This window comes from Thunnus thynnus, chromosome 19, assembly GCF_963924715.1.
Source record: "Thunnus thynnus chromosome 19, fThuThy2.1, whole genome shotgun sequence".
Classification (NCBI taxonomy): Eukaryota; Metazoa; Chordata; class Actinopteri; order Scombriformes; family Scombridae; genus Thunnus; species Thunnus thynnus.
This window is the reverse complement of record NC_089535.1, coordinates 7302683-7328854: the sequence shown is the minus strand read 5'-3', so window position 1 is coordinate 7328854 and position 26172 is coordinate 7302683. Positions and strand designations below refer to the sequence as shown.

The following is a 26172-nucleotide window of genomic DNA, read 5'->3' as shown; positions in this document are numbered from 1 at the left end:
TTGTGCAGGTACGCCCTCTAGTGGGCCCTCTGCACGGTGAGCATGATGAGCTCTGCTGCTGAACTGCTGCTGCCAGATGGAAAACCGGCTGTACAGTATGCACAGGGCTTAACTGGGAAACACTATCAAGTTAAGACAAATACTCAATTACAGATTTCTTAGAAGATTAAAACTGTGTAATCTGAGGGTGTGCCAGTGATCACAGATATGTTAACGCTAGAAATGTTTGCCGTTCTGGGAGGTGTCTGTGTTGCAATTGTCATGGCTGGAGGGGGGAAAAAAAACATCTCCAAAGCCATAGCTCCATCATCATCAGGCTGCCAATGAGTGGAGCATATTTAAATGAACAAATGTTGTCCATTAAGAAGATAACTAACTCATTTACTGAAGTTTGCTACAGTTCAGGACATTATAACAACTAAACAAAAAGTGGCATGTGTCTGGTAGCAGTAGACAGGATAGAGCATTATATACTAGCTATCAGGCATTTTATCTGTTATTCCTGCACCTGCAGACAGTTTTCTGCCTTATTGCCTCACATTCATGCGAGTCTACACTCATTCATCCCATGAAGTTACCCAGTAAGACCCCAGTCCTGTGCTTCTGTCCATGAAGCAGTTTCCCACGAGCTGTCAGGGGTTTATTGCCTTGCTCAGGGGCACCATGAAAAAAAACAGCCATATCTTTGTATAATTTTCTGCTCATTTGAAGATTTATTCAAAGAATAAATACTAAAAAAGCTATCTCTTAAGTTCTTTGACGTCAGATAGAAGGTTTTCTATCAGTGCTGTGTTTTATGTATTATGGTGTAACAGCATTTCTGCCAGGAAATGTTTAAAGTTTGACTCCTGACTCATTAGGAAACAGAACAATTTAGGTCATTTGTGCCCACAGGTCCACCACTTTGACCCAGACTGAAATATCTCAAAAACTGTTGGGTGGATTTCCATGAAATAATGCACAAACATCCATGGTTCCCAGAGAATGACTAACTTTCCTTTAGCACCACCAATAGGTCACAGTTTTCGCTTATTCAGTGAAATGTCTCAACAACTATTGGATGGATTGCCATAAAATTTGGTACAAACCGTCATGGTCTCCTCAGGATGAGTCCCACTGACTTTGACTATCTTCAGCTGTAGTTTATCATCTAAATATGGAGACATTCATAAATCAAAACTGTAGAATGTGGATCTTTTCTTGTTGCAGTGATGTGTTCAATATCTAAGCAGCATCTTCATGTAGCTGGCTGAGGTCTTTCATTTGTTTGTTTTTTTTAAACTATTTTTCAAAATGTTGGGTAGTTTGAAGACCATGCACATCTGTGAAGAAAATTCTGTGATGAGGTATTTAAACAGATTTTGCCAAATGAGACATTTTGACAAAACTGTGTCATCTCTCACTCTCTCGTTACTCTTGGCACAGAACATGTTACAAATTTATAATTTTTACTAGTACACGGAGATCGGTGACCTCACAAAAATCCCAGCAGAACTTTGCACAACTCCAATTTGAGCAGGTCTTAATCAGCCCCAATAACTTGTAAATGGCTGCGTTTATGTAGAGCTAGGACTTTACAATTTGTCTTTCTTTCTGTCTCTTGCTGAAGGTCACTTCAACACATGGGGATCGATACTGCCAACCCTGTGATTAGAGGATGATGACCTGCTCTACTTCCTGAGCCCAATATCCCCCTTGAGTGGGTATGTGTGTCTTTCATATATAATAACACATCACAAGTTGATTATATATTATGCATGTAAAACCAATGGAGCAGTGGTGGCCTAAAGGTTAGAGAAGCAAGCTGGTGACCGGAGAGTTGCCGGTACAATCCCCTGGATTTCCCCCACCCACGAGAAATTCCCCCACCCAAGCAGCTCCACTCCCTCATTACTAACACCAAGGTGCCCTTGAGCAAGGCCCTTAGTCCCAACTGCTCCAGTGGAGCTGCTCAGTAGCTGGCACATCAGACTATGGTTTTACTGGGCAGCTTCCTGGTATGAATGTGTGAATGTGATCAGGGCGTTCCTGAAAAAGAGAAACTCCCTGAATAAATAAAGGTTACAAAAACACTGTAACTGTTGATGTTATATATGTATACTGAAGTAAAAAAGGACAATATTCCCCTGTGGAGTGAAGTAGAAGTAGCCAGAGTAACATTGGAAATACAAAACATTGGAAAAAACTCAAGTTAAGTACCTCAAACTTCTACAGTAAAAAAAGTACATTTGTTGTGTAAATGTATTCAGTCACTTGCTCACCACTATTTAATTGTTTTTACTAAGTGGACTTGATAGACTACAATACATTTAAAGATGGTTAAAACTGACTGTGTTTGGTTTGGGAAAAGGAGTGATCTGATTGGTCCACCCTCGCACGTTGTGGGCGGGGTTTATTTTGGGGCACCAGGCACTACTTGTGCATTATGCAGGCGGTGACAGCATGGACTCACACTGCTCACACTGCCTGGAAACTAACCAACGACAAACTCCTCACAGAGGCAACAAAACCGAAGTGGAGACCTCAGCCTGACGTCAACCTTGTTTTTAAACAGGGTCGATCAATCATTTTAATCGATATCACTGACTTTCGACAACGTCGTGACTTTGTTTTAATTGGCATCAAAAAAAAAATAAAAATAGTGGTATCCGTTTATGGGCTCGCGACTCATAACGAGATGAATTCAGTGCACAGGTGCGCGTGGACAGGTTAATTAACAGCTATGTTTTCTTTTGACGTCGCTTCCTAATGAATCGGTGATATTATTAGTTGACGTAATGGAGCAGGAGCACTTTTTGGCATCTGGAAGCGGCGACAGTCTGTCGTCAGGTTCAAACACCTTGTCCGAGGGAGAAGAAATGACGGCTGTCCTGGACATCAAGGTTTCTGCAGATGGAGATGATGGTCGCAACTCGGACTCTGAAAGTATGAACGCAGCAGAGGACGATAGAAATGCAGAGGATGACAAGGAGACACCGGAGGATGAAGAATGTGACGAAGACGAAAAGGTAAACACAGCATTTGAATAAGCAAGTGAATATACAGTATGTATGTTTTCCTGTGTGTGCATGTTCAGTTACATTGATTTTTAAGTTGATGTGTGTCAGTAATCTCTTCTAAAATCTGTAGTCATCAAGCTGAAACACTTCAGAAGACTCATTAATTGGGATACAGCTGTCAAAATATTTGTAAACAAACTGCAGGAGCTTCTTAGCTTCCTGAATTTGAAGTCAGTAAGCAGCACAGAGTCTAATTATAATTCATGCTATGTGCTGCTTTGACTTCATCTACTTCATTTACAAGTCATATACTCATCATCCAGTCTGAGTCCTTCGATGAATGTATATGAACTGATGCACTGCTCTGTCTTTAACCAGGATCACTTCTGTTTCATTCAGTCACATCTATGTTTTGCTTATACCACATCTATTTATTGCTTACATGTCATTTAATTGCCTGACTCTAGTCTACGGTGGCCCCGGAGAGCAAAACGCACTCAGGAAACACATGAAACAATAAGATAACACAACAACAAAACAGACAACATTTCAGAAAACACAACAGCAAAACCGACATCAACGTTTCACAACTTTATTTCCTGAAGTGTCTTTTCTGATTTGCCAACGCGTTTCCTGAAATGTTGTTGTGTTTTTGCATCTCAGCCCCTATCTCTCATGCATACAGAGCTAAACATCCGATCCCTCCTTACCCCGCCACCCCCAAAATACCCGCCTAAAAAAAAACTTGAGCTGCATTTATTGGTGTGGCAACAGAAAATGAATCTATTGTGATAATCCAATAAAGGTTTCGGTCATTTTTAAATCAAAAACCCAAAACATTTCCTGGTTCCAGCTCCACAGATGTTTTTCTTTGTCAAATATAACAATGACCTGAATATCTTTGGACTGTCAGTCAGACAAAATTCAAGATTTTTTCACTATTTTAAAATATTTCATATACTAAATGATTAATTGAGAAAATGAGGTTAATTGAATCTTTAGTTGCAGCCCTAAGAAAAACATCAGAAGGTTATTAACAGTGTGTTTCTTTGTTCTGCAGGTATTTCCAGGATCCTCAAAAATTCTTTGAACCATTTGGATGAAAAAGTATTCAGTCTGCTGCATGAAAAAACAAAATCTGTTTCCCAAATTTGTGAGTCACTTTCCTAACCCAAACAGAGACAGTAGTCAGGAAATGACAAATCTCCTTGCACAATTTGTACAATGTGAACCAAAAATTTTTTAAATTTACTATCAGTAATATTGGTATATATTGGTTTTACAGGTTTTTATTGTGCAACAAATGGAATATGTTTTCAACCAGATGGATATAAGAGTTTTTATAGACTCTGGAAATATGTTAAATATACTTAAACATCACTAAAGGACCTTCTGGGTTGTTCAAAGGTCGCTGGGTATGTACAGTATGTTTTCTGTAAATTGGATGCTTAGTAATGTACTGTAACGGTAATACATGAGAGAGGCACAAACTGGCCTTACTCAGATCTTTTAGAAGAGAGTGCAGTTAAGGTGGTATTTATTCAGGAAACAGATGGGGAAATGAGGAACACAAAATTCATGTATCAGCCTTTTAAATGATCTAACACATTAGATAGATGCTTCTGCAGACTGGTTAGGCTGGCTCACATGAGCGTAATGCAGTCCGATGCGTGCAAGGGTGTGTTTGAGATAACCTGACCTATAAACTTTTCCTAAATCATAATATCATGCAACATGACTTCAGGCTGTAGGTGTGGCTGACTGTCATCCTTTATAATGTCCAACATAAGCAATGGGGAAATAAAGAACATTGTGCAACATTATCCATCTATTACTCCACACTTAATGCCTCATAAATTCTCAGATGCAGTGTCCAAAAGCAGTGCAGCAATAGGAAGGTGATGGCTACGTTTTGGTATGACGCATGCTTCAGTCATAAATCAAGAAATTGAATCATTGCTTCGTTTTTCGAGGTTGGAAATACACAGACTTGCAGACAGGACTAAAACTGTATTTACTATTAAGATACAATAAGTATAAACCAAAAAAAAAAAGTAATATATATCATTTCATTAATACTCATCCCTCTGTTTATCCAGGCTCTGACTGTTAAATCAGTAAGCATAACAGACTCTCCAACATGCACCGACATCCTCTTGAAAATAACCCTGGGGCGGTGTCATGTTTGCTACCAACTAATTTGGTTTGGCTGAATAACAGTTTGACAGTCCATTAACTTAATAGAGCTGAGATATCAGAGACTAGGATCAAGTCTGGTTTCTTGTTTCATTCTGTCTCAAAGTGAACTATTCTACACTGTTGAAATTTATGCGTTTTAATCCCAAGGGGGCATATCGCGGTTTTTGTAATTTTCTGTTATTTTCATACTGTTATGATGTTGGATGTTAAAGATGGTCAAAAGTTCCAAAGTTTAAGTGGAATTTATGTAGAAATGCTCGGGTTGTTTCATGGGTTGTTCACATTGTTCACTCGCGTATTTCGGTTTGGAAGCGGGCTCGAACATGTACGGAAGTTTCCATTCTGAGTAAAGAACGAGAAGAAGAAGAGAAATCTTTCTACTAGTGTTTGTTTACGTAGCCTTGGGAACCGCTGGATGTCAGCCGAGACGCAGCTTCTGGAAGCTAGCCAATCAGAACAGAGTGAGCTCATCGGGAGCGGGGGCCTTAAAGAGACAGGAGCTAAAACGGCCTGTTTCAGACAGAGGCTGAACTGAGGGGCTGCATAAAGAGCCAGTATAAGATAAATAAGGAGTTTTTTGAACTGTAAATCATTCAAAGATATTCCACTAGAGCCCCAGAATATAAATATTGACCTGGAAAAGTACATGATACGTCCCCCTTAATTGAAATGCCATGTTTTTTTTTTCTCTTGAAAAGGAAATTTGATTCAATTTCAATATTAGATGTGCTATTTCTCCCAACAGTAGTTTTACTGAAATTTAAACAGGCATTTAAAAACAAACCTGCCCCAAGTTTGAACTAGAGCAGCATGTATTGGATGAACCCTCTGCCCTTTTCTACTCTGTTCATTTAAAACCAGTGACCTCTCTCTTGTGCTGGCCATAGAACAGCTAGTGTAATTTGACCTGCTACACCGAACTAAATAGACACCTCACTCGCCCAAACGCCCAAAGCAGGTCAGATGATCCGCCAGTGAAGCGCAACCTTCCAGTGGTATTACTGTAGGGTTAATGAGGGATCTCCGACCTTTTGACTTATGTCTTGCTGCTGCGGAGTTATAGATGGAAAGTCTTCTGAGAACTCAGATGACGGCACCTCTCAGCACCGACTGGCTCAGTTACCGCTCCGTTTCCAGACTTAGCATCGCTGCGCAGTGTTTCAAGGATGCTTACTACTATAGTGCTTCGTGGAATTTTTCTGCAATGTTTTCATGATGCCTGTCTTTACAGAATCTCAGGGTTGTTGCATCTTAGTTCACCCTAGACATCTAAATCAGTCCAATGTTGTGGGCAGTGACAGAGAACATTATCTACAGTCAGGATGAGATTATCCCACGCATAATCCTTTCTTTCATGCACAAGATAAGATAACAGAAAAAGATTAAAATAGGGAGCATACAGTGCAAATTTATAAACAGGTTTTGGCTCAAGTGACAATTTGATATAAACTGTCACTGTCATTTATGGTGCATTACAAGTTTGAGATTAGAAATGTCAGCAGTTGCACCTGCTTTTCACTGTCCCAGTATATGAATAATGACATATTATATTTAAGTGTCATTGAATGTATCTGTTATGCAGGCTGCCCTTCAGAAACCAGCCTATAAAAGAGCTACAGTGTACAGCAAAGTGCTCTGTTTCTGTCTGTATGTTAGTAGTGTGCTACTGTAAAAAATACTCTTTTAATTTCCCATCAGCCTGATTACTTTTCTACGCTAAAGTTAAGACAGTGGGCTTTAATCTAAGTGCATATGTATGAATTTTTCACACTCATTTATCTTTATGATTTAACTGCTTGTAGAGCTGACTCTGACATGCTGCTTGCCAAGGTACACAATCTGTCCGTGTGTTAATCATTATATTCCTTGTCTTTATATGTTTTACTGCTCTTATATCGCCTCATAATCATAAATCCTTCGCCCCATACTTTCTCATTTCTACCTCTCATGTTGGGAAGGCAAAGTACAGGAATTGCCAGTTGTGTTAAACTTAATCCCACCATCTCCTGTTTCATTTTCTTGCATTTCTATTTGCTGCTACAACTGTGTTTCAGTTTGATTATCCTATGGATTTAAGCCTTAATTGTTACACTTCTTCACTATGATATAATAAGTGATATAAAAACTTGGATCAGGCAGGTTGTTATGAAATACGTCTAGGACTGCAGCTAATGATTAATTCATTATCAGTTAATCTGTCAATTATTTCCTGTGTTAATTGTTTTATCTATGAAATGTCAGAAAATAGTGATAAAGTCTGTTATGAAATCCCAGAGTTAATGTTTATGTCTTTTTAAATCTTAGTCTTATTTTGTCCAAACAGCATCCAAAACTCAAAGATATTCCATTTACTATCATGAATGACAAAGGAAAGCATTAAATTATCACAATTCAGAAGATAAAACCAACAACTGTTCTGGTATATTGCTTAAAAAAACGATTATATTTTCAAAACAGTTGCAGATTCATCGATTAATCGACTACTTGTTGCAGCTCCGCATAGATCAGTGAATATCTTGCAACAAAAATGGCAGATTATTCGCAAGAGAAGACCTTTCTCTATTCTTCTCACATTCCAGGTTTTATCTTTCAGTTTTTGTAGTGACTGCAGATGTTTGTGCAGTTACTTTACAATCAGGTGGATTAGCCTGAGTACACAGAGCGAGCACCAACACAAACCGAATGGCTTCCTCAGTGGTGGAGTTAGGTGCAAAGTGTATTGTTTCATGTACTGTTGATGCCAGCTCCTGTAAAAAAAACAACAACATAGTAGCAGTAGTTAAGCAAAGCAGTCTTAAAAATACGAAGAAGGGGGTAACAGCTAGTTCATTTTATTTCCTTTATTCCATTTCCTTTCAGTGAGATTTAATTTATTACACAGACCTTACATCCATTCATCTTCATCTGTCACTCAGCTGGCAGCTGCTGTCAACTGATAGATTCAACCCCATGTTTGCATTACACTTTGAATGATATATTTTATGTACCATTCAAATCATTTACAACATGATCGCACTGACCAAACAACAAATTACTTCCCTAAAAGCAAATCAATAATATTAGTGTGCTGAAAAACACCAGTATGTGTTAAACAAAAAATAAAATAAAAATGGCTTCACTAAACTGAAATGTATTTCTCACCACTTCCCTGTGGAGCAGTTTGTTTTGAACAAGCTGGCACACTCCTCTGCTGTGAGTAATGAGTTTGTTCAATGGGGACTAACCATGTGTGACATTTGGCACTTAGCAAACTGCATTAACTTGTGGAACAAAACAACTAGAAAGCTTTGTTGAATTTGCTCTGTTAAGCTTAGCAGGACATATATTTAACCCTTGAAAGATACATTCATGTGGTCTGGTTATGTTTAGCATACAAGGTCTTGCTCCTGGAGAGAGATTTGTTTGTTTAAAAAAAAAAAAAAAAAAGTCATCAGAATGATAAAACAAAATCGATTTTCAGGAAATCAACGGAGGGTAACAGTAGTTCAGGCAGGCATGGAAGTCATTTTATAGCCACATGTTCCATACACTTTACAACCAATTATCACCATAACCTTTCTCTAACTATGTGTTCCATGTAAACACATATGGTGCTCATTGTTTCTGCATGAAGTGTAGGGCTGCAACTAAAGATTATTATCATTATCGGTGCTGATTATTTTCTCAATTAATGATTTGTTAGAGATCATGGTGGCGTCTTATGGTTTTATAAGATCAAGAGTCCAAAATCCAAAGATATTCAGTTTACTGTCAAGTATGACACAGAAAAGCCTCAAATCCTCACATTTGAGAAGCATTTTTGCTTAAAGAATTGCTAAAATGATTATTCTATTATCAAAGTAATTACCTGTTTCTGTTGATAGACTAATGGGTGAATTGTTGCAGCTACACCAGAAAATGAATCTCCAACTATTTTTATAATCAATTATTAATTTAAGTCTTTTATCAAACAAAAAAGGCAAACATTCACTAGTTTTAGCCTCTAAAATGTGTAAATTGTAAATTGAACATCTTTGAGATTTGGGCTACTGGTCGGACTAAACGAGCAATTTGTGGTCTGGTTTATGATGGTCATTTCACTATTTTTTGACACTTCAGAGACTGAACGATTAATTGGTTAATCTTTACAGCCACCTTTCCAGTCTCCTCCTGCATGAGCATTATAGACTGATGTGAGATCAACACGCATTTGTTTCAGAGCAGAAGCGGAGCCAAACCGCCAAACTCCAATATGTGTTATTGTTGGAATGAACAACGCAGCTATAAGGGAAGTGATTCTTTGTAGGGCTGGTTTCAAAGTGGCAGCTGGCCAACAGCTGAATTATTGTAATTGAAATATCTAACACCCAACTTTTGTAGGATCCAGGGTCTTCGGGGTTCGACTCATACAAAGGGCAAAAAGTCAGACATGCATCAGCTGCTTCGATTTTAACAAATATTTTTAAAAATCTGTTTGTCACAAGTTGCTCAACCACATGGAAGTGCAGTGATAAATCACTTGAGTACCCCTTTAAGATTACACTGGTTTTCTAATGTCCCAAAGTGCCTCAGTGAACATTGTAAACAGTACTGGGGTCGACTTTGGTCACTGATCTTGGTTGTGTTTACTCATTATATCTTAGTGTTTACTGATACTGACTCATAAAGCAGTTCATTGTTATTTCAGTATGCTGATAGAGCATTTTCACTTTTCATCACTGAAATTGATGGAAACCAGTAGCTGACTGGAAGTTGGGAAATCACTTTTATCAGTTTAAAAACATATTTTGCTTTGGAAATATGTTATTATGAGTCGTGTGTTTATGTTGCTGATGGTGCATCCAAACTTTTTTAGACTTTTAGAGTATTTTTGGAATAAAAACACACTATAAACTGTATATAAAGATAGACGTAGCGAGGTGTGAAGTCACCCATTGATTTGCACTGGAGCCAGTTTGAAGTCCAGAGTTGCTGCTTATGGTTGGCACCATCTTTTCCGTTTGGAGCCAAGACCTTCCAAATAAGGAGTGTGGGGTGTTGCCTTTCACACTCTGGAAACACGTCCCGCTACCACAGACTGAAGCAAAGCGCTCGGCTCTCTGGGACACTGAGCACTGCACACTTGAGCTAAAGTTAGCTACGTAATCAAAATTTTGCTAACAGGGCAGCTCAGTGTGAGTCCCGGAGCCAGAGAAAACAGCAGATGAGTGAACTGTCAATAAACACGCATGCAGCAGACCTCAAAGTTATGAGAAATTTTCAAATCCTATTAAAAGCTTCTAAAATGACCACCAGGACACTTATTAGAGGGTCCGGATTTAGCGATTAAGACCATAATGATTTGTTGAAAAAAATGATTGACTTGGTATTTCTAGAGAGAAGTTGATGCTTTTTGAATGGGGATCAATTGGAGCCAACATCTAGCGGCTGTTGGTGGCTTTATACTTGAAGGTACTTCAGCTTCGGCCTCAAGCCGTGGTAGCTACAGCTTGGAATAGACGAGTAAAATTTAATAGCCTAAAGCCGACTACTTGGGATGAGTTGTGCTTGATGCTGGGTTGGCCAATGCTGTGCTCATTATAAGAAAACAATGACACAGCTGGCATGTAGTGATGTCAATGCTCATTCAGTGTTTTTCATCTTAAGCTTTTATTTTGCATTGTTCTGTGGACAATAATGTAGAGGAAATGGAAAAACACACAGAAACTTGATGATTCAGCTAAGACATTGATTATTCGACTGGAGATTTTTGAATGAAGATTTGACACAATCAGAGTTTAATGGGTATTCTCAATTTAATTCCTAATTTTAAACAGCCAAGTCGATGGTCTCTGTCACCTTTTTACCATTAGTCTTAATCAGACATAATACTTGATTGGCTAATTGGTTTATTCCATGAGTGCCTGTGCCCTAAAGTCAGAGGGCAACAGTCACACATTGCATCAGTGCTTCCATGTGTATCAATATTTGCTTCTGTTTGACAATGTTTAACTCCTTCTCTCCGTGCCATGGTTCTAACCCTATAGTGTGCCCCTAAATAAGCAGCCATTTATTTAAGCAGGCAGCCAGGCAGGGTGATTAGAGGGACATCCAGTGTCAGTGCATGCTTCGTGGCTAAGAGGATTAACACAATCTGGTTAAGATTCTTTTTTACTCAGGACTCTTGTCTTTCCAGGTTCCATCTTTGATTTTTGACTCTCTTTCTCCCTGTCTTTTGCATGTATGCACGTCAGGGTTAAACACTGATGATAGAGCGTTCGAAGTGATACAGGAGGTTAAGTTTGTTAGTACTCAAACAATAATGTCTTTAGGTCGGAATTTCAGTGTAGGTCATTGTTCATCATCGCAGGGAAACAAGGTAAGAGACTCACACAGACATTGCTGACAGGATTCTGTGATGTTTTTTTTAATCTCAGTTTGTATGCAGAGTGATATAGTTTTGTGTTTTAAGTCCTTCTGAATGAACATAACTTACATGTACACTCACGAGAACTTTATTAGGAACACCTGCGCAATCTAATGCATGTACTAAACCCTCTAAAGTGTTCCTAATGTTTTGTCGTCTTATAGTCGAGCACTTCCGTGTTCATAGTAAATAAGATTTAAAAAATTGATATAACAACATGAAACACACTGTATTGGACTCATTTACACTTAGCATTGATGATAAACTTGATAGTTACTTCATTAAAACAATTTTTCGGGTTGGGGGTTAGTGAAATAATATATAAAACATATAACAAATAGCCTAAATCTTAACCCTTCTTACACCAGCACCATATAGTCTACACCCAAAATCTAGTGTAATGTATTTCAAGTGTTTTTAATGTTTTTCTTATGTGTACAGCACCTTGAATTACAACTACTGTATGAAAAATTATGTACAAATAAACTTAAACTTATATAAAAAACAAACATCTTCAAAATTTCCATGTCCATGGCTAATGGTAACCAGGCAACGAGCTCTCTAGCGTTCACACAGTCCAGCCATATACCAGTTTTTGACCTAGTCTTGTTTCAGATTTGGTTGTGCTGTGAGAAGAGAGAATTTTATACACCCATTGGGAGTTTGTAATGGATCCTGTCTGAGAAGTCCTTGTTTCTAAAAAAAAAAAAAAAATTAAATATAATAACTTGTTCTGGTTGCTCAGTAGACTTCTTGTAGAATTTTTTACGGCGGAAATCCCAGATGTACCAAAATGTAATCAACAGTTCCTTGGCCTTAGGCCTATCAGTACACCAGATTTCATGCAATGCATACAGTAGGTCTCTAAGGCCCTTTGCAAAAAGGCAGGAAAACATGACTTACTCGGTGGAAAAAATAATGCATGGTTTAGCTCTTTACATGCTGAAGATAATGAATCTTAACATGGATAATCTTATGAAATTGCTAAAGGAAAGAACCCTTGTATTTTTCCAACTTGAGAGCATGTCAACACAGGAAACTGAATTCCCTTGTGAGAGCACACAAAGTTCAAATAGCCAAAGCCTAAGATTTTCCTCAGCTAATGAAGGGAAAGTGTCAGTATGACGAGAGTAACAAAGTGTTGGGTGACTGGGTGACTGAAATGTGGCGTACCCTGCAGAGAGATTTGATCACACAGAGTTATTTGGATTTGAACCTCAAGACTTTTAAGTGTGCTGTTTTCCTCATGAGTAAACACTAAGATCCTCAGTGCACAGAGCGAGGGAAGAGAGATTCAGGCCAGATTGGAATTTGGGGAGAGTTGAACAAGACAGATGTTGGGTGACAAGGTCGGCCAGAACATAATTTGCTCTACTGCAGTTGACCCTGAGAAAAAGAACGATGAACATGCTCCCTAAACTTAAGGGTTCACTCAGTACACTTCAAAAAGATGTAAGCATTGCGTGAAATGACCGCCAAATTAGATAATCACACCATGTGTTTGTTTCAGGAGTTGTGTAGACTACTAGAAAGGAAAGAAGAAAAAATGTCACTGTTTACAGAGACAGAAACAACAATCCTCTTCTTATACATCTCATCCCCCGAACAGCAATTGGCCAGCCATAGCTTAGCAACCGTAACCAGGCACAGCAGGCCTGTCAAGCTTTTCTCCACATGCCGAAGCATGTGCACGGGGTTGTAGGGAGAGTGATACTCAGGATCTTTAGTTTTTCCTTGTCATACCTTTTAATACTTTTTAATACTTGGACTAGTTCTTAACTACAATACAAGAATAACACAGTTTCTTTAATTCCATGGCTTGGGACATGCAGCTTTTTAACAAGATGTCATTAACAGTATGTAGCCATCAAGAACATTATTAAGAGCCCTTTAACAAGATTCTTGTTTTTGAAAGAAGTCAGCTGGAAACATTAAAAAGTTAACTGGATAAAGGGTTTTCAATCTGCTAGTGACAGGTCGTTTCGACTGTCGCCAGCTAGAAATGAAAAGCTTGTTTTTGTCTACCTTTGTCTGAAATTAAGGACCAGTTTTTTCAATAATACTAAGAATTTCGAGGAGCAATTCAGCTACATTTATCATGTACAGCACCTAAGGGGTGGGGCGTAGCAAACAGTCAACTGGCATTTATGTGCATCCTTATTAACTTTTGGTTTTTGTGTTTTCTAAAATATTTAAATCCAAACTGATTTAGACAATCTGACATCTTTCATTCTGTGTGATACAGCAAAGATTATTTATCTCAAATTCTGTGCTCAGACCAGTTCATTAGAGAGAAATGGGAATTCTTTCTGTTGAATGGTAAAGCATAAATGACGACATTCCCTTTTATTCTCGTGCCAAGAATAATTTTGCTGTAAATTCATTCGAACCATTATGTATGTACGGATATGAATGAATCACTGCTAAGTATGTAAAGAAACAATAGACTTCTGATGAAGACTTGGCATCAGGAAGTATTTATGCAGACCGACTTGTAATTTATATTCATTGTTTGACTCATTACTGAGTAATATGGAGAAACACTTTGAACATACTAGAGTGAAAACAACAACTGATGTTGAATTGCCTGGTTGAAACATTGCACTCTGTTAGATGGCAAAATACCAACCGTGATGAAGTGAGATTATGTTGTTGTGTGTAGTTATAAATGCAACATGTGAAGCTGCAGATTTTGGGTTTAAAAGCTACATTTTGTCTTTGTTTTTCAGTGTAGATCAGGGAGTGTTAAGACAACAGTTTGTTTTTCTTCAGCAAAAGAATTTTTTTTTTTTTGATGAGTAGCAAACCTAAGTTCAAGAGGGCAAAGTTCTTGTTAGTCTTAATCAAAGTATGATTTGATTATTTCCAATCCTAGTTGGAAAAGGATGTGATGAAGAAACAATGGCAGGGAGGGAGATGAGTGAAAACAAAGGGCAGCAACGACTGGAAAGCTGTACCATGTAATGCCTCTTGATGTATGGGGTCTCTTCCTGTTTTACTGCGAATGTGTACTCATTGTGTCTTAGCAACCAATGAAAAGACACTAGTAACAATTTGTTCTCACTTGTAAAAGGTCTCTTTCATCCATCTCAGTGAAATAATTAACAACACTTCCCCACAAATCCTTCAAAGGGAATTAATATCCTGGGGTGTGAATACGTTTTCTAATTCCCTCTTTGTGCAACTGCCTTAGATTTGTTTGTTTTTTTTTTCAAGTGGAAATCATGACTCAACCCTCTTTACCTTTTGTAATGCAGAACCTTGCTTGTTAGTGAAGTATACCATACAATACCTTAATATGTTGCTAGGAAAAGTAGCAGGAAAAACATTGAAATTAGTGTTTTGAGAGCTTTTATCTTCAGGTGATAAGAGATTTCAACAGTCTTCAGGACACAGCTGCAGGTAGCCAGTAACCCACTTTCTGTTCTATGTATTCAAGTCTATTTATCTCAGTTTTTTTAAGTATGTTTTCCGTGTGTACTGTACTCCATGTATTTATAGTGTATACTTTATGTGTGTCACTGCATGTGATAGCATGACTTTTGATTGGAGAGCAACCAGGTCACATGTTATGGCATTTTAATATGACAATAAATCCCTTGAAGGTGAACTTATGTGCTTGCGCTTTGTTTTTAAATGCCAAGCTTCATGGTATAGTAATGTTTAGACCACATACAAGTGTGTGAAAACCACAGAGTTTTTCTTGGCTTGCACTATTAGGGTATTTATTACTTGACCTTGGTGACAATGTCCCAGTGTGCAGCCTGCATTTTTTTTTTTCTTTCATCATTGCATATGCCTGTGTAGGATACACAACTCTTCCTGCTGCTCCGTCCTTTTGTTTGTCAGTTTGTTTGGGTAGCTGTGCATGCTTGTGTGTGTATATACCGGTATAAAAAGTTTCTCTTCTGTGCAGCTTGACTGTCTCTCCCCGCCTCCAGTGCATGTAGTCTTTGTAGTCTCGGCTGGTAAAGGTCAACAGCAAGAGTAAAGGGTCTGGTGAGTGTTTGCTCTGCTTTCTGCATCATCAGTCTTATCCACAATGTGTTGGAAACATTCCCGCTCCTGTGTGGATGAAAGACTGTTCAACATCGATGCTCTATTGATTCTGAATGCATATAAAACAATGCGTAAAATATTCACCTTGCTTTGGTTCTTGCACTTGTCTGGCTTTATTCCCTTTTTTTTTCTCAGTTTAGTTTTTTTTTTTTTTATCTTTTCCATTATCCGCCGATCCTTTGATACCAGCTTTTTCTTGCAGAATTCTTGCAGACATATTTGGCCCAAGGTTATCTAAATCAACAGTAAATAAAATGTGTCTTTATAAAAAGAATCATTATTGCTGTGGGTTTTAATTGCCAGGAAATATTAATTGAAGTGGGTGTTTACTTGCGAAAAAAGGTTCTTGTTTAGTTTTTAGCGAGCGGATATTGTGGTTATCATAATATTGTAAACCACAGAGAGTTCAGGATGCGAGAATGCGTAATCAAATGTAGAATCAAAGTGACAGAGTTGTTGCTGGTGTAACAGCAAAAAAAAAACATACTAATATAGTCATCTGTTTGTCACATATTCCATCCTAGTTACGGTGGGCAGCCGGTAAACACGACCCACTTTGCGTGTTGTGCAGTTCACCTTCTTTGTTTCACCTGTTTGCTGTCTGCTCTCTGCTTTGACAACAGAAGGATTGTTGGTACTGTCCACTGTGTGTGAAGCTGAGGGTGGAACAGAAGATGAAGGAAGGAGGGGCAGGTCAGGTTTGATCTTGCTTTCAGGAGCTCTGCGCGGCTGTCAGCTGCAGGGAGAGAGAGGAATGCTAGGTGAAAGGGCACCGGCGGCTGCCAAAACTGCAACGTGTGTGCTACCCGCTATGCACACAGAAAGCAAACCGTGATTGGCTTGCTGCAGTGCTTTCTATGTAATCAAACAGGCATTTAAAGGGCTGACACCCACTCTTAAAATCAATGCAGATGTTTTTGGACAAGCAGACATTTGATTTGATTAATATCCTTTTAATAATGGAGCTTAGTGTCAGGCTGTCTTATGAGTCACTTAAACTCACGTAGGCATGGAGCAGGCAGTAACGGTTTACTGATCAACCCATCCATCATTCATAATTTGGCTGATGTTATTGGCTGAGCTCAGCTGACAAAAAAAATCAGATGAAACTCTGGTCAGCTTGGCAGACCTCCATAGTTGTCACAGGCTCAAATTTCTGTTATGGTGCACCAAGTCAAGAGGATGAAGGCAAAAGGTTGCAGGGATTACAAGGCTTATATGGTTGTTTGTTTGTTGCATGTCGGGTTTAAAATTGTCAGATTATATTGTATTCTACCTAACTAGTTATGATAAGTAGACAGTAAGAATTTGTCTAATGGTCTCCTGTGTAAAAATGACTGGAGGCTGGAAAAAACATTTTCTGCCTCACATACATGTCCTCAAGTAGCCTTATTTTTCTTTTTTTTTTTTTAATATTGATTGAGTGATACTTCATGTTTGCATAGTGAAAACAAGTATCAGACCAAAACATATACCAGCACACCTCTAAACTTCAGACTTTGACCCAGTGCACAAGCAAGCAAGATACAATCACCGCTTATCTTTCTTCTTTTTATGACTTTGCAGTCATATTCTGTCGATGATTGATGTGGTTTTATCTGCCTGTTAAACAACAACAATAACAAAAAAAATGTTACGTTACGGCCTGCATGAAAACACAGCAGATTACTTCTGATGGTGATGGTGATGAAAGGCAACGGAAGCTGTAATATATTGAGAAATAAAGAACTTCTGTAAAACGACTCTAACTTCCTTTGTGATGTAGAAACCTTAAACATGTTCTGACAGTCACTTTAGTATCAGGTTTTATGCACAATGCACAATCATGGTCTACAGCGCATGGGCAATGAGGTCATAATAACCTGTTCTGAGAAAGTCTGTTTAGAGCCAGCTGCTTCTGGATGATATAGGAGTTTACCGCTGATTGTGTCACAGCATATAAGCTGCTTATAGAAGCATTGTTGGGTTATCATCTGTTTTAAATGACATAACTGCCTATCCATGGCTTATTTCATTGTGATTAATCTGAATATATTTACCTGTAAACACCTGTAGACGGTTGCAACACCTGTTTTTATAAGTTCAAACTTTGTTTAGTTATGATATGGGTGACCTGCCAGGTCTAAGCCAACTGAACCAGCTGTCAAAACTCGTGTTAGCTTGCTAATATATGGCCTGCAATGAAGAGTAAAAGAAGTAATGGGATATAGTTGATACATCTGACCAGACACTTGATCAAATTACTGTTAAATAAAGTTAGGGGTTTTATTTCACTGTCCTAATGTGCAGCAAGCTATGGAAAAGCAATAAAGCAGATAGTAGATATTTGTAGTATATTGCAGTTATATTTAAAATGATCACAGTTCAAGCAGAGACTTCATATTGTAGCACAATTAAAAATGCTGCACGTATGGGTCTATAACTACAGTACAGCTTTAAAGGGAACATATCGTGTTTTTCGTGATTTTCTGTTTGTTTTTTTTGAGATGCAGCTTCCCAAAGCTAACCAATCAGAGCAGAGTGGGCTCACTGGGAGGGGGGCCTTAAAGAGACAGGAGCTAAAACGACCTGTTTCACACGGAGGCTGAACTGAGGGGCTGCATAAAGGGTCAATGTAAGATAAATAAGGAAATAAATAAAGGAATAATGAAATAAATACATTTTTTAAGTGTAAATCATGCAAAGATATTGTAGTAGAGCCCCAGAATATGAATATAGACCTGGAAATGAACTCACTTGCAAGAGAATCTCTCAATATTGCGTGAATTTCTCTATCCAAAAAAGCTATTACTCATTTTTAAAAGCTACAGTTCATTCTTCCCTCCTTCTCTAACATTCTTCTGGTTGATACATTTCTCACAATATTAGCACAAAGAGATGGAAAGTTTCCCTTTTTATTGTATTCTCAACAAATGTCTACTGTATTAACATACAGTAGATTTAAACCATCCGTTCTACACAAAATGTGACCATGTACTGTAAATAAGTTGATGCCTGTGTTTAGATGTAGCAGACAGATAATGGCTCTTCCATCCTGCTAATGGCTCTGTTTCTTCTCCTTTCGTCATGTGTGTGTCTAAGTAACATTACTATAGTTCAGACTGAGGAACACTGATGGTAGATATGCACGGTAATATCTCCTCTTACCATTAAAGCGAAGACAAACAATGAACAACACTCTTGCAGAGCTCTGGCATGTCAGGGTCATGAGATCTTACGGCATTTGTTTATGCTTAAGGCAGAGCTGCAAATGATCAATTGCCCCTTGACTAGTCATTGCATGTAGTACCGATGACTAAAGAGGAACTTTGTTGCATAATTCTGCATTGTCATGATAAGGGGAAATCTTTAGAGATAGTTTTACTTTCATTTGTTTGTACTACATGTTCTGAGTCTTAATGTGTTTTTTTTCTTGTAGCTTCCAGTAATCACGTCACTCTTGTGTTATAGATAGGTGAAGGCACCCTGCAAAGCATTGTCCTTAATAGTATTGGGATCATGAATCATCCCGTTGAGAAGCAGGGGGGTATTTCCTTCCACACAATGCTCTGAGCCATGTATATCTTTGTATTCTCAGGGAGTGCCTCTTCCTCACCGCTTGGCATTGTTATGCGGTGTGAGCTTCATGCAAGGTCATTATCTCTTGAGAATACAATGGGCTGGTGTAATGTGATGTGCTGTGTCATTGGGTATATTTATTATGGATTTCAAACTTGCCGTATTCTTGATGTAGCATGTCGTTGCATATTTTATATTTACTTTTGTGAATATATTTTTGCTATTTTTCCCTCTCTGACATTGAGTTATACTGAAGCAAAAGCTCTGAGCACAGTCATGGGGGCTAGAGCTTATTGCTTAGACAGTCCTTTAAACAAACATGTTTCTCATTTAGAACCTGCAGCAGACCTGGGTGTGGAAGCCTCACAAATCATGGACTGAGTAACTGATCCATAAACTACATGTTGTGCTAAACTATGAGCTGAACATTATTATTTTGAGACCAGCCTGGGAATCCCCCTCCTATTTGAGAGGTTTAGTCTTGCCCTTAGGGCTGCCTGAGGTTTTCAGATTTGCTACTTTTTTTTTTCTCATAGTACTAATCTGTACATTATGCCCCCTTCTGGGGAATTTACTCCCATGTTTATCTTGTATTAATAACCTGTGAGAAAGTGTGTCATTTCCTCAAATTCTTTAATGATGAAGGCCAAAAATATATGGACAAGACACTTGCTTTAACATTAAAGGTGTAATATGTGAGAAACAATAATTCCTTCTCATTAATGACAACAGTGGCCGTTAACTGAGCTGCAGACGGCGTTCTGTTGCTCGTGCTCGCAAGCGCTAACATTAGCCTGCTAAAACCACAATATCACAATATATTTCACATGCTTTGCAGTAATGTTAGCTTACCTGACTCTGTGTTGTGTTGGGTGCCAGTCGTTGATGTTAATGGACTCCATTTCTAAGCTAACGTTAGCTAGTATTGCACCCTGTTAGTGCCAGAGAGAAGCCAGCCACTCGGGAGCGTGCATAAACGTCACATCCTTTGAATTTTCATGGAAAAACATTAGCCTGGTAAAACCACAATATCACAATATATTTCACATGCTTTGCAGTAATGTTAGCTTACCTGACTCTGTGTTGTGGTGGGTGCCAGTCGTTGACGTTAGCGGACTCCATCTCTAAGCTAACGTTAGCTAGAATTGCACCGTGTTATTGCCGGAGAAAAGCAAGCCACTCGGGAGCGCACATAAACGTCACATCCTTTTGAATTTTCACAGAAAAACCAGCCCGAGTCCCTCACATAGAAATCAGTCCACAGGCTGTTATAGACAACAGAGAAAGTTGGGGAAGGTCTCATTTTTTAAGTTATGTTACAATCTGTTCATTTACTGGCAATAGAAAGCGATAAATACATGTAAATTGCCTCACAATTCTTACATATAGCACCTTTGATGTAAAAAATACTTAATATTACTAAACACAAAACTTATCATTTAATTATTGATAATTATAACTGCAGTATATATTTATATTAGACTTGATGAAAGTCTGAAATATAGACTCAAGTCAGAAACTCAATCCATAATATTCATATATTATGGATTTTTCAACACAGGAGAAGGAGTAGATGTGATTTTTAACTAGGCAATTGAACCTTTTTTGTTTTTTGTAAAAAGATACTAGACAAATTATTATTCAGAGCACCTCAAAAATCTAGGAACGTAGCTTACCTTGGTGTATTCATTAGCTTCATGCAAATCTCCTCAATCTGCAGTCTGTAACACATACACAAGGTCCTAACAAGCTGAAATGATGCTTTTTTCTTCTTTGAATGAAACAAAGTAAGAAGAAAAACTATTTATATTTGGGTCTCATCTGTGTACCTTAAACTTATTTCTCTAATGATACCTCTTTTTTTCTGTCTTTCATGTATCTAGTTGGACAACATCCTCTATCCTCCCTCCACAACCCTCAGGAAGTCCAGTAACCCAGAGTTAACTTACGGATTAAGTCCTGCTCTCAAATTTAAGCGACATCTCAGCGAGGATGGAAAACACGTTCGAAGACGGAGCCTAGGGGGTGGTCTCACAGGTAATAGTTTTCATGTATGGTCTTTATGTTTTAAAGTCGTGGATGTATTCGGGCTGGTTTAGACTACTAGACAGACATTAGTTATAAGCAAGCTTTGTATATTACTGTGGGGTTTGGAAGGTTTCTACCAGGTTTCATTGATCCATATTTTCTTCATTCTCCATGCAATGATAAATGATAGCCTTAAAATATGGCTATAATATCACAGTTAACCACGGTTCAACATTTTTACGCTTTTTAATAACTCATATGCTTCATTTCATTAAACTTGGATCCTTATGACTTATGTGTTAGTCTACTATTTAAGGTGAGAACCTCCATAAAACAGGCTGATTTGTCTTTATTGTTACTCATCTTACTGTATGTAACCAATATGTCATATCTCCCTCCTCACACTCACCTTCACACATTGTCCCCAAGGTTTCACACACACAGGTTGAAGATTTATTTATAGTGGCACCCCAGAGGGAGAAAAACGATTTATGTTAATCCTTTTTCAAAGCGGGCTATGACATTAATCGGCATAAACCAATGACCATTTATCATGGATGCTCCTTAATGGGCTATTAATACCCCTTAATATGTTTGAAGGGTAAGGGCCTCTTACCTTGAGTGATATCCAAGCATGGAGATATATCTTTGCTTTTATTTTTCCCTGGTTTTTAGATCTTGCAGAGACTTATGCCACCTTCCCAGTGCAAATTGATGTGAGTGGAATTTCATTTTAGGAGTTCAAAGCATTCAAAAATGACTTGGAAAATGTATTTTCAGAAGCTTGGGAAAATCCACAGACCCTGCTGTGAGCAATTTTCACTATTTCCTACCAATGTGGGGAAAATAATTACAAGGCCATACTTTGAAGTAAAAACTCCATATCAAATGACTTTTTTTCAGTTGCAGCAAGTAGCGATAAACAGTGGCCATCTTTCACTTAAACCTGTTTCTAAAAAGAGGACTGCTCAAGGACTGCGACAATGACAGTGTCACACTTGGCAGGACACCATTCAAAATTGCATCAGAGATAAATTTAATGAAGCCAAAAGGATTATATCATCATCTGCAAACAGCAGCTATGTGACCCCAGTGTCATCAAACTGGATGCCCTCTAGACCTGGAATGCATTATAGTATCATTTCAAGACTATTTAGATTTTTTCCATTCATTGTTTGCCCTGAAAACAAATTCCAAACATGAAACTACTTTCTGCCAAATATGGAAACAGCTTTGATTATTTCACACAAGAGATTTCTCATTGTTTCATACTGTTTTGTCTTTGTTCCTCTCACCGGTTTTAAGGAGGGCAGGACACAGTTGGAAGAATGAGAGATGAGAATATATGTATGTTTTGGTGAGAATTGTGGAGTTTGAGCACAGAAGTCGTGGTGGTGTTTGTCTCTTTCAATCAATTCTGATCAAACCACAACCCCACAGTCCTGAAGAAGCAGATTAGCCTCAGGGTTAAACTCTTAATAGATAATAATAATGATTCCTTTCCCAAAACTTTAACTCCGATTGTTGTGTATTTAGTCATTAATATTTAATGTTGCAGAAAAGCACTTTAATACATAAAGAACCAAGTTTACAGGGGCTTTAGGCAGGAAATGCATAATCCAATCGTTTGCAGGTAATTCCCTCAGCAGCTCTTGTTATTGTTGATCTATACCTGCGTTAGCTCATGCCCCATCTATGCTCATTTATAGTCTCCTCAGCTATTCACTGTGGCCGACACACAAATGGCTTAAGTATGAGCTATGGTTGAAATGTGGTTGAAAATGCTCATTAGGTTTTGAATTTTTTACAGCCGTGCTTAGTCTCCGGAACAAAGGAGGAATGCATGAGCTAACACGCTAACTACTGACTCGGTTTACTGTCAGTAAGGCTGCATTTTGTGTGCACTCCCAATAGAAAACATATTGCGTTCCTGTTATGGAGAACGTGTAAAGCCAGCAGAGTGTTATCCCCCTTGAAATTGTCAAAATCACTGTGCAAGGATTTATGATTTAAGTTAGTAGGTAGGTAGAAAGAAACCTGCAGCCTAGACTCGGGGAATAGAAACTACCTGACCAGATTTTGTATTTCCAGTCGGAATTACTTTGTGATTTTCTGAAGGACTCAAGAGCATACTGCACATCCAATTTATATGCAGATTCCACTAACAAGGGATCTCCAATGGCTGGATGAATCGGGTAAGAGAAGAATCATGTTGACATGGAAAAAAAAAAAAAGTTTGAGATGTAGTGGTTTCAATTTGCCTCTGAATAGAGGAGCGGGGTTCCAGCTCACATGAGCATATATATAGTACATTCCTCCCCTTGGACAATTACAGCTCCTCTATGTGACTGTGACCTTGTTTGCTTCCATTCAGAAAATTGTAAGACCTCAGACTGACTGTCTGTCTGTTTTTAGGGCTTTGAATTGTTTATTTTTTCTTCTGAGGTGTATATATAGGCTACAGTATATGGAGGACTTTCACCTGACTGATTAAAATGCTGACCTTTTCAAAGTCGATGAAAGTTGCAGCTTTGAATGAATGCATTACCCTTTTAATAATTGGCCTACATAAAAAGAAGATGAATGAACACAAACATTAACTTGGAGCAGGTTGACTTGATTGTGCCATTAAAGCGAGATGATTGATTTTAATTTGAAGTGGGATTTGATAGAGGGTGCTGATTTTAACATAACTTAATTTGTTGTCACAGTGTAGCTAGTTTGTGCTCGCAGCTAGCACTGTACCTGAGGGCACATGTGTTTTTGAAAGGCCATCAAATGGTTTAGACTTTCTTTAATGTTATAAATAAGGCAGTGTTTTTTTTATCAGACATAAACAGACAAATGCCTCTAAATTCATTCATATAAGTAGCCTCAGGCTTTTTAAAAATCTTGTGGTGAGGACATCAAGAGCTATTTCTTATAAATTGCGGCTAAAAAAACTCCACTAGCAGTAACTACAGTAGCTTAGAGGGCTAATACAATCCAATCTTTATGCTGCAATGAAAAAGCTGTTAATAAAATTAATGCATGACCGCTGTGTTTTAAATCTCCCTTAGGAATGAAGAGTTTCTCTCTGTGAAGGGATGAAAAACAAGCCTTGTTTACCCTTTAGCCTTTAGCCTTTAGCCTGCGGTAGCATAGATGACATTGCCTCGGATACAGTGTATGAAACCCAGCAGAGCAATAACAGTATGTGTAGAGATTTTTTGATTTATTCGTTTATATTTCACATCATAATTCCTGAAGCAGCAGTGTGCTTGAAACAGAGGCATCCGGACAACGTTGGGAACGGAGCGGCCTGACCTTGCAAATACCTGCACTGAATGTAAAAAAAACAGACATTACTCCTCTAACCACCTCTTCTAAAAGTGTTGACTAGTGCCTGACGAGAGATTTCCTTTATGCCGGGATGTGATGGACTCTAGTGAGGATAACATTTGCCAGTAAGGAAGGAAGGACCACAGTTTTCCCTCCTTATCCTGTTTGGTCTCCCTTAAATTCTCTTGGTCTTACTGCATTGATCACAGTTTAAAAGTGAGGACTACTGTAATTCTTTTTAGATTCTTTTTTTTTGTGATTCATAGTATTTTTTGTAATGTGTAACATTTGTTGAGGATGGAAAAAGAATACAAGACCTATGACTAAATGAATAAACTCACCAGTCACGGTAATGACTAAAAATAAAGCCAGAAAAGCCAAAATGAGCCGTACAATAGGTAGAGTATTACCGTGTAGTTTCATAAACACCACCGAGGCGAGGAAATCAGTTGATAGCTGTACTGTGAAGGCTAGAGAGCTTTTTTCCCTCCATAAGTATATCTTTATCATCTGACAACAATAATAGTAGACATGATATCCTCTGTGGGCGGTTCGCTATCTCAGGCAAGTGTCTGCAAATTGACTTGTATAGAAGTGAAATAAATTAAAAATCAGTGAGCCTGTCTAGATGTCAGGAACAGTAATTAAGTGGTCTAAAACACTTTGAAAAACGTTCAATAGTAATATGAAGTGCACATATTTTATAGTAGATGGGCTTGAATTGCACATTACACCATAATAAATTAATATTTATAATGAATAATAGAAAATGCTTGTAATGTAAGTGGTAATTCATTCTTCAGGAACATGTTTTCAGCCACGTTAACAACACATTAGAACAAAAATATTTAGAGGTAAAGTCTGCGGTTCGATTCAGGTTGCAGACCTTTGATGCACCTCTCTCTCTACCCGTGTTTCCTGTCTTTCTACACTTTCAACTTTCAAATAAAGGCCAGAAAAAATAATATTTAAAAAAACAGAAACTGAAAGAGTCTAACATCTTTCTTTCTTCAGGATGTTTTTGAACTAAGCCTTTAAACAGTTTTAAACTATTAATTCATGGGAAGAGAAAGATAGGAAATCACATCCAATAAGGGTTGCGGCTCATGATCAACACCTTAAACCCCCATTAACTACTGTCCATTTTATTCTAAAGGTTCATGCTATACAGTATGAACTGAATATATTCTCTATGTGTTATGAACACAGTCTACTTAACTTTGTTCCATCTCTGTGCCAACATTGTTAATCCTCCTCTCTGTCTGCTCAAGTGTTTACTTGAACAGGAAATGGAAATGTATACATGTGGATAAAAGATGGCCCCACTTCTATGAAAGATTTCAACTCATGAAGTGCCAGTGAAACAATAAGATCTGATCATTCAGATACTGAGGCTGCATCTGTTCTGTTTTAATCTTTTATCTTGCCTTGTTGTGCTGAGGTTTGAGGATAAAGGAGGGTTGATTAAAGTGGATGAATGATAGAAGGAGCACTTGGTGCCATCTAGCTGCCATCCCTGGGAGCTGAATGTGGACATTTTTTTCAGTTTTGCAAAGAACATTGTTTTACAGTATCTCAGACACTAAACTTGGTGCATTCGTTCACTGTACACGTACTCTCGTC

General features: G+C 38.2%; 1 protein-coding gene and 1 long non-coding RNA gene across 4 annotated transcripts in view; one reads left to right on the top strand and one right to left on the bottom strand.

Annotated features, from left to right (window-relative positions):
* The first annotated feature begins 2400 nt into the window (after positions 1–2400).
* Positions 2401–26172, top strand: part of mast4 (microtubule associated serine/threonine kinase family member 4) — a 103493-nt gene continuing 79721 nt past the window's right edge. For all 3 annotated transcript variants that reach the window (XM_067575085.1, XM_067575084.1, XM_067575083.1), the window contains exons 1-2: positions 2401–3008; positions 21084–21237. In XM_067575085.1, the coding sequence (XP_067431186.1) occupies positions 2778–3008; positions 21084–21237 (385 nt within the window). In that variant the 5' untranslated portion in view covers positions 2401–2777. The remainder of the gene's footprint in view (positions 3009–21083; positions 21238–26172) is intronic.
* On the bottom strand, positions 9187–17327 carry LOC137171233 (uncharacterized). The gene is made up of 4 exons (XR_010924734.1): positions 16646–17327; positions 16233–16378; positions 15727–15876; positions 9187–15648 (listed from the first exon to the last, which is right to left on the bottom strand). It is a non-coding gene; the product is annotated as an uncharacterized lncRNA (long non-coding RNA).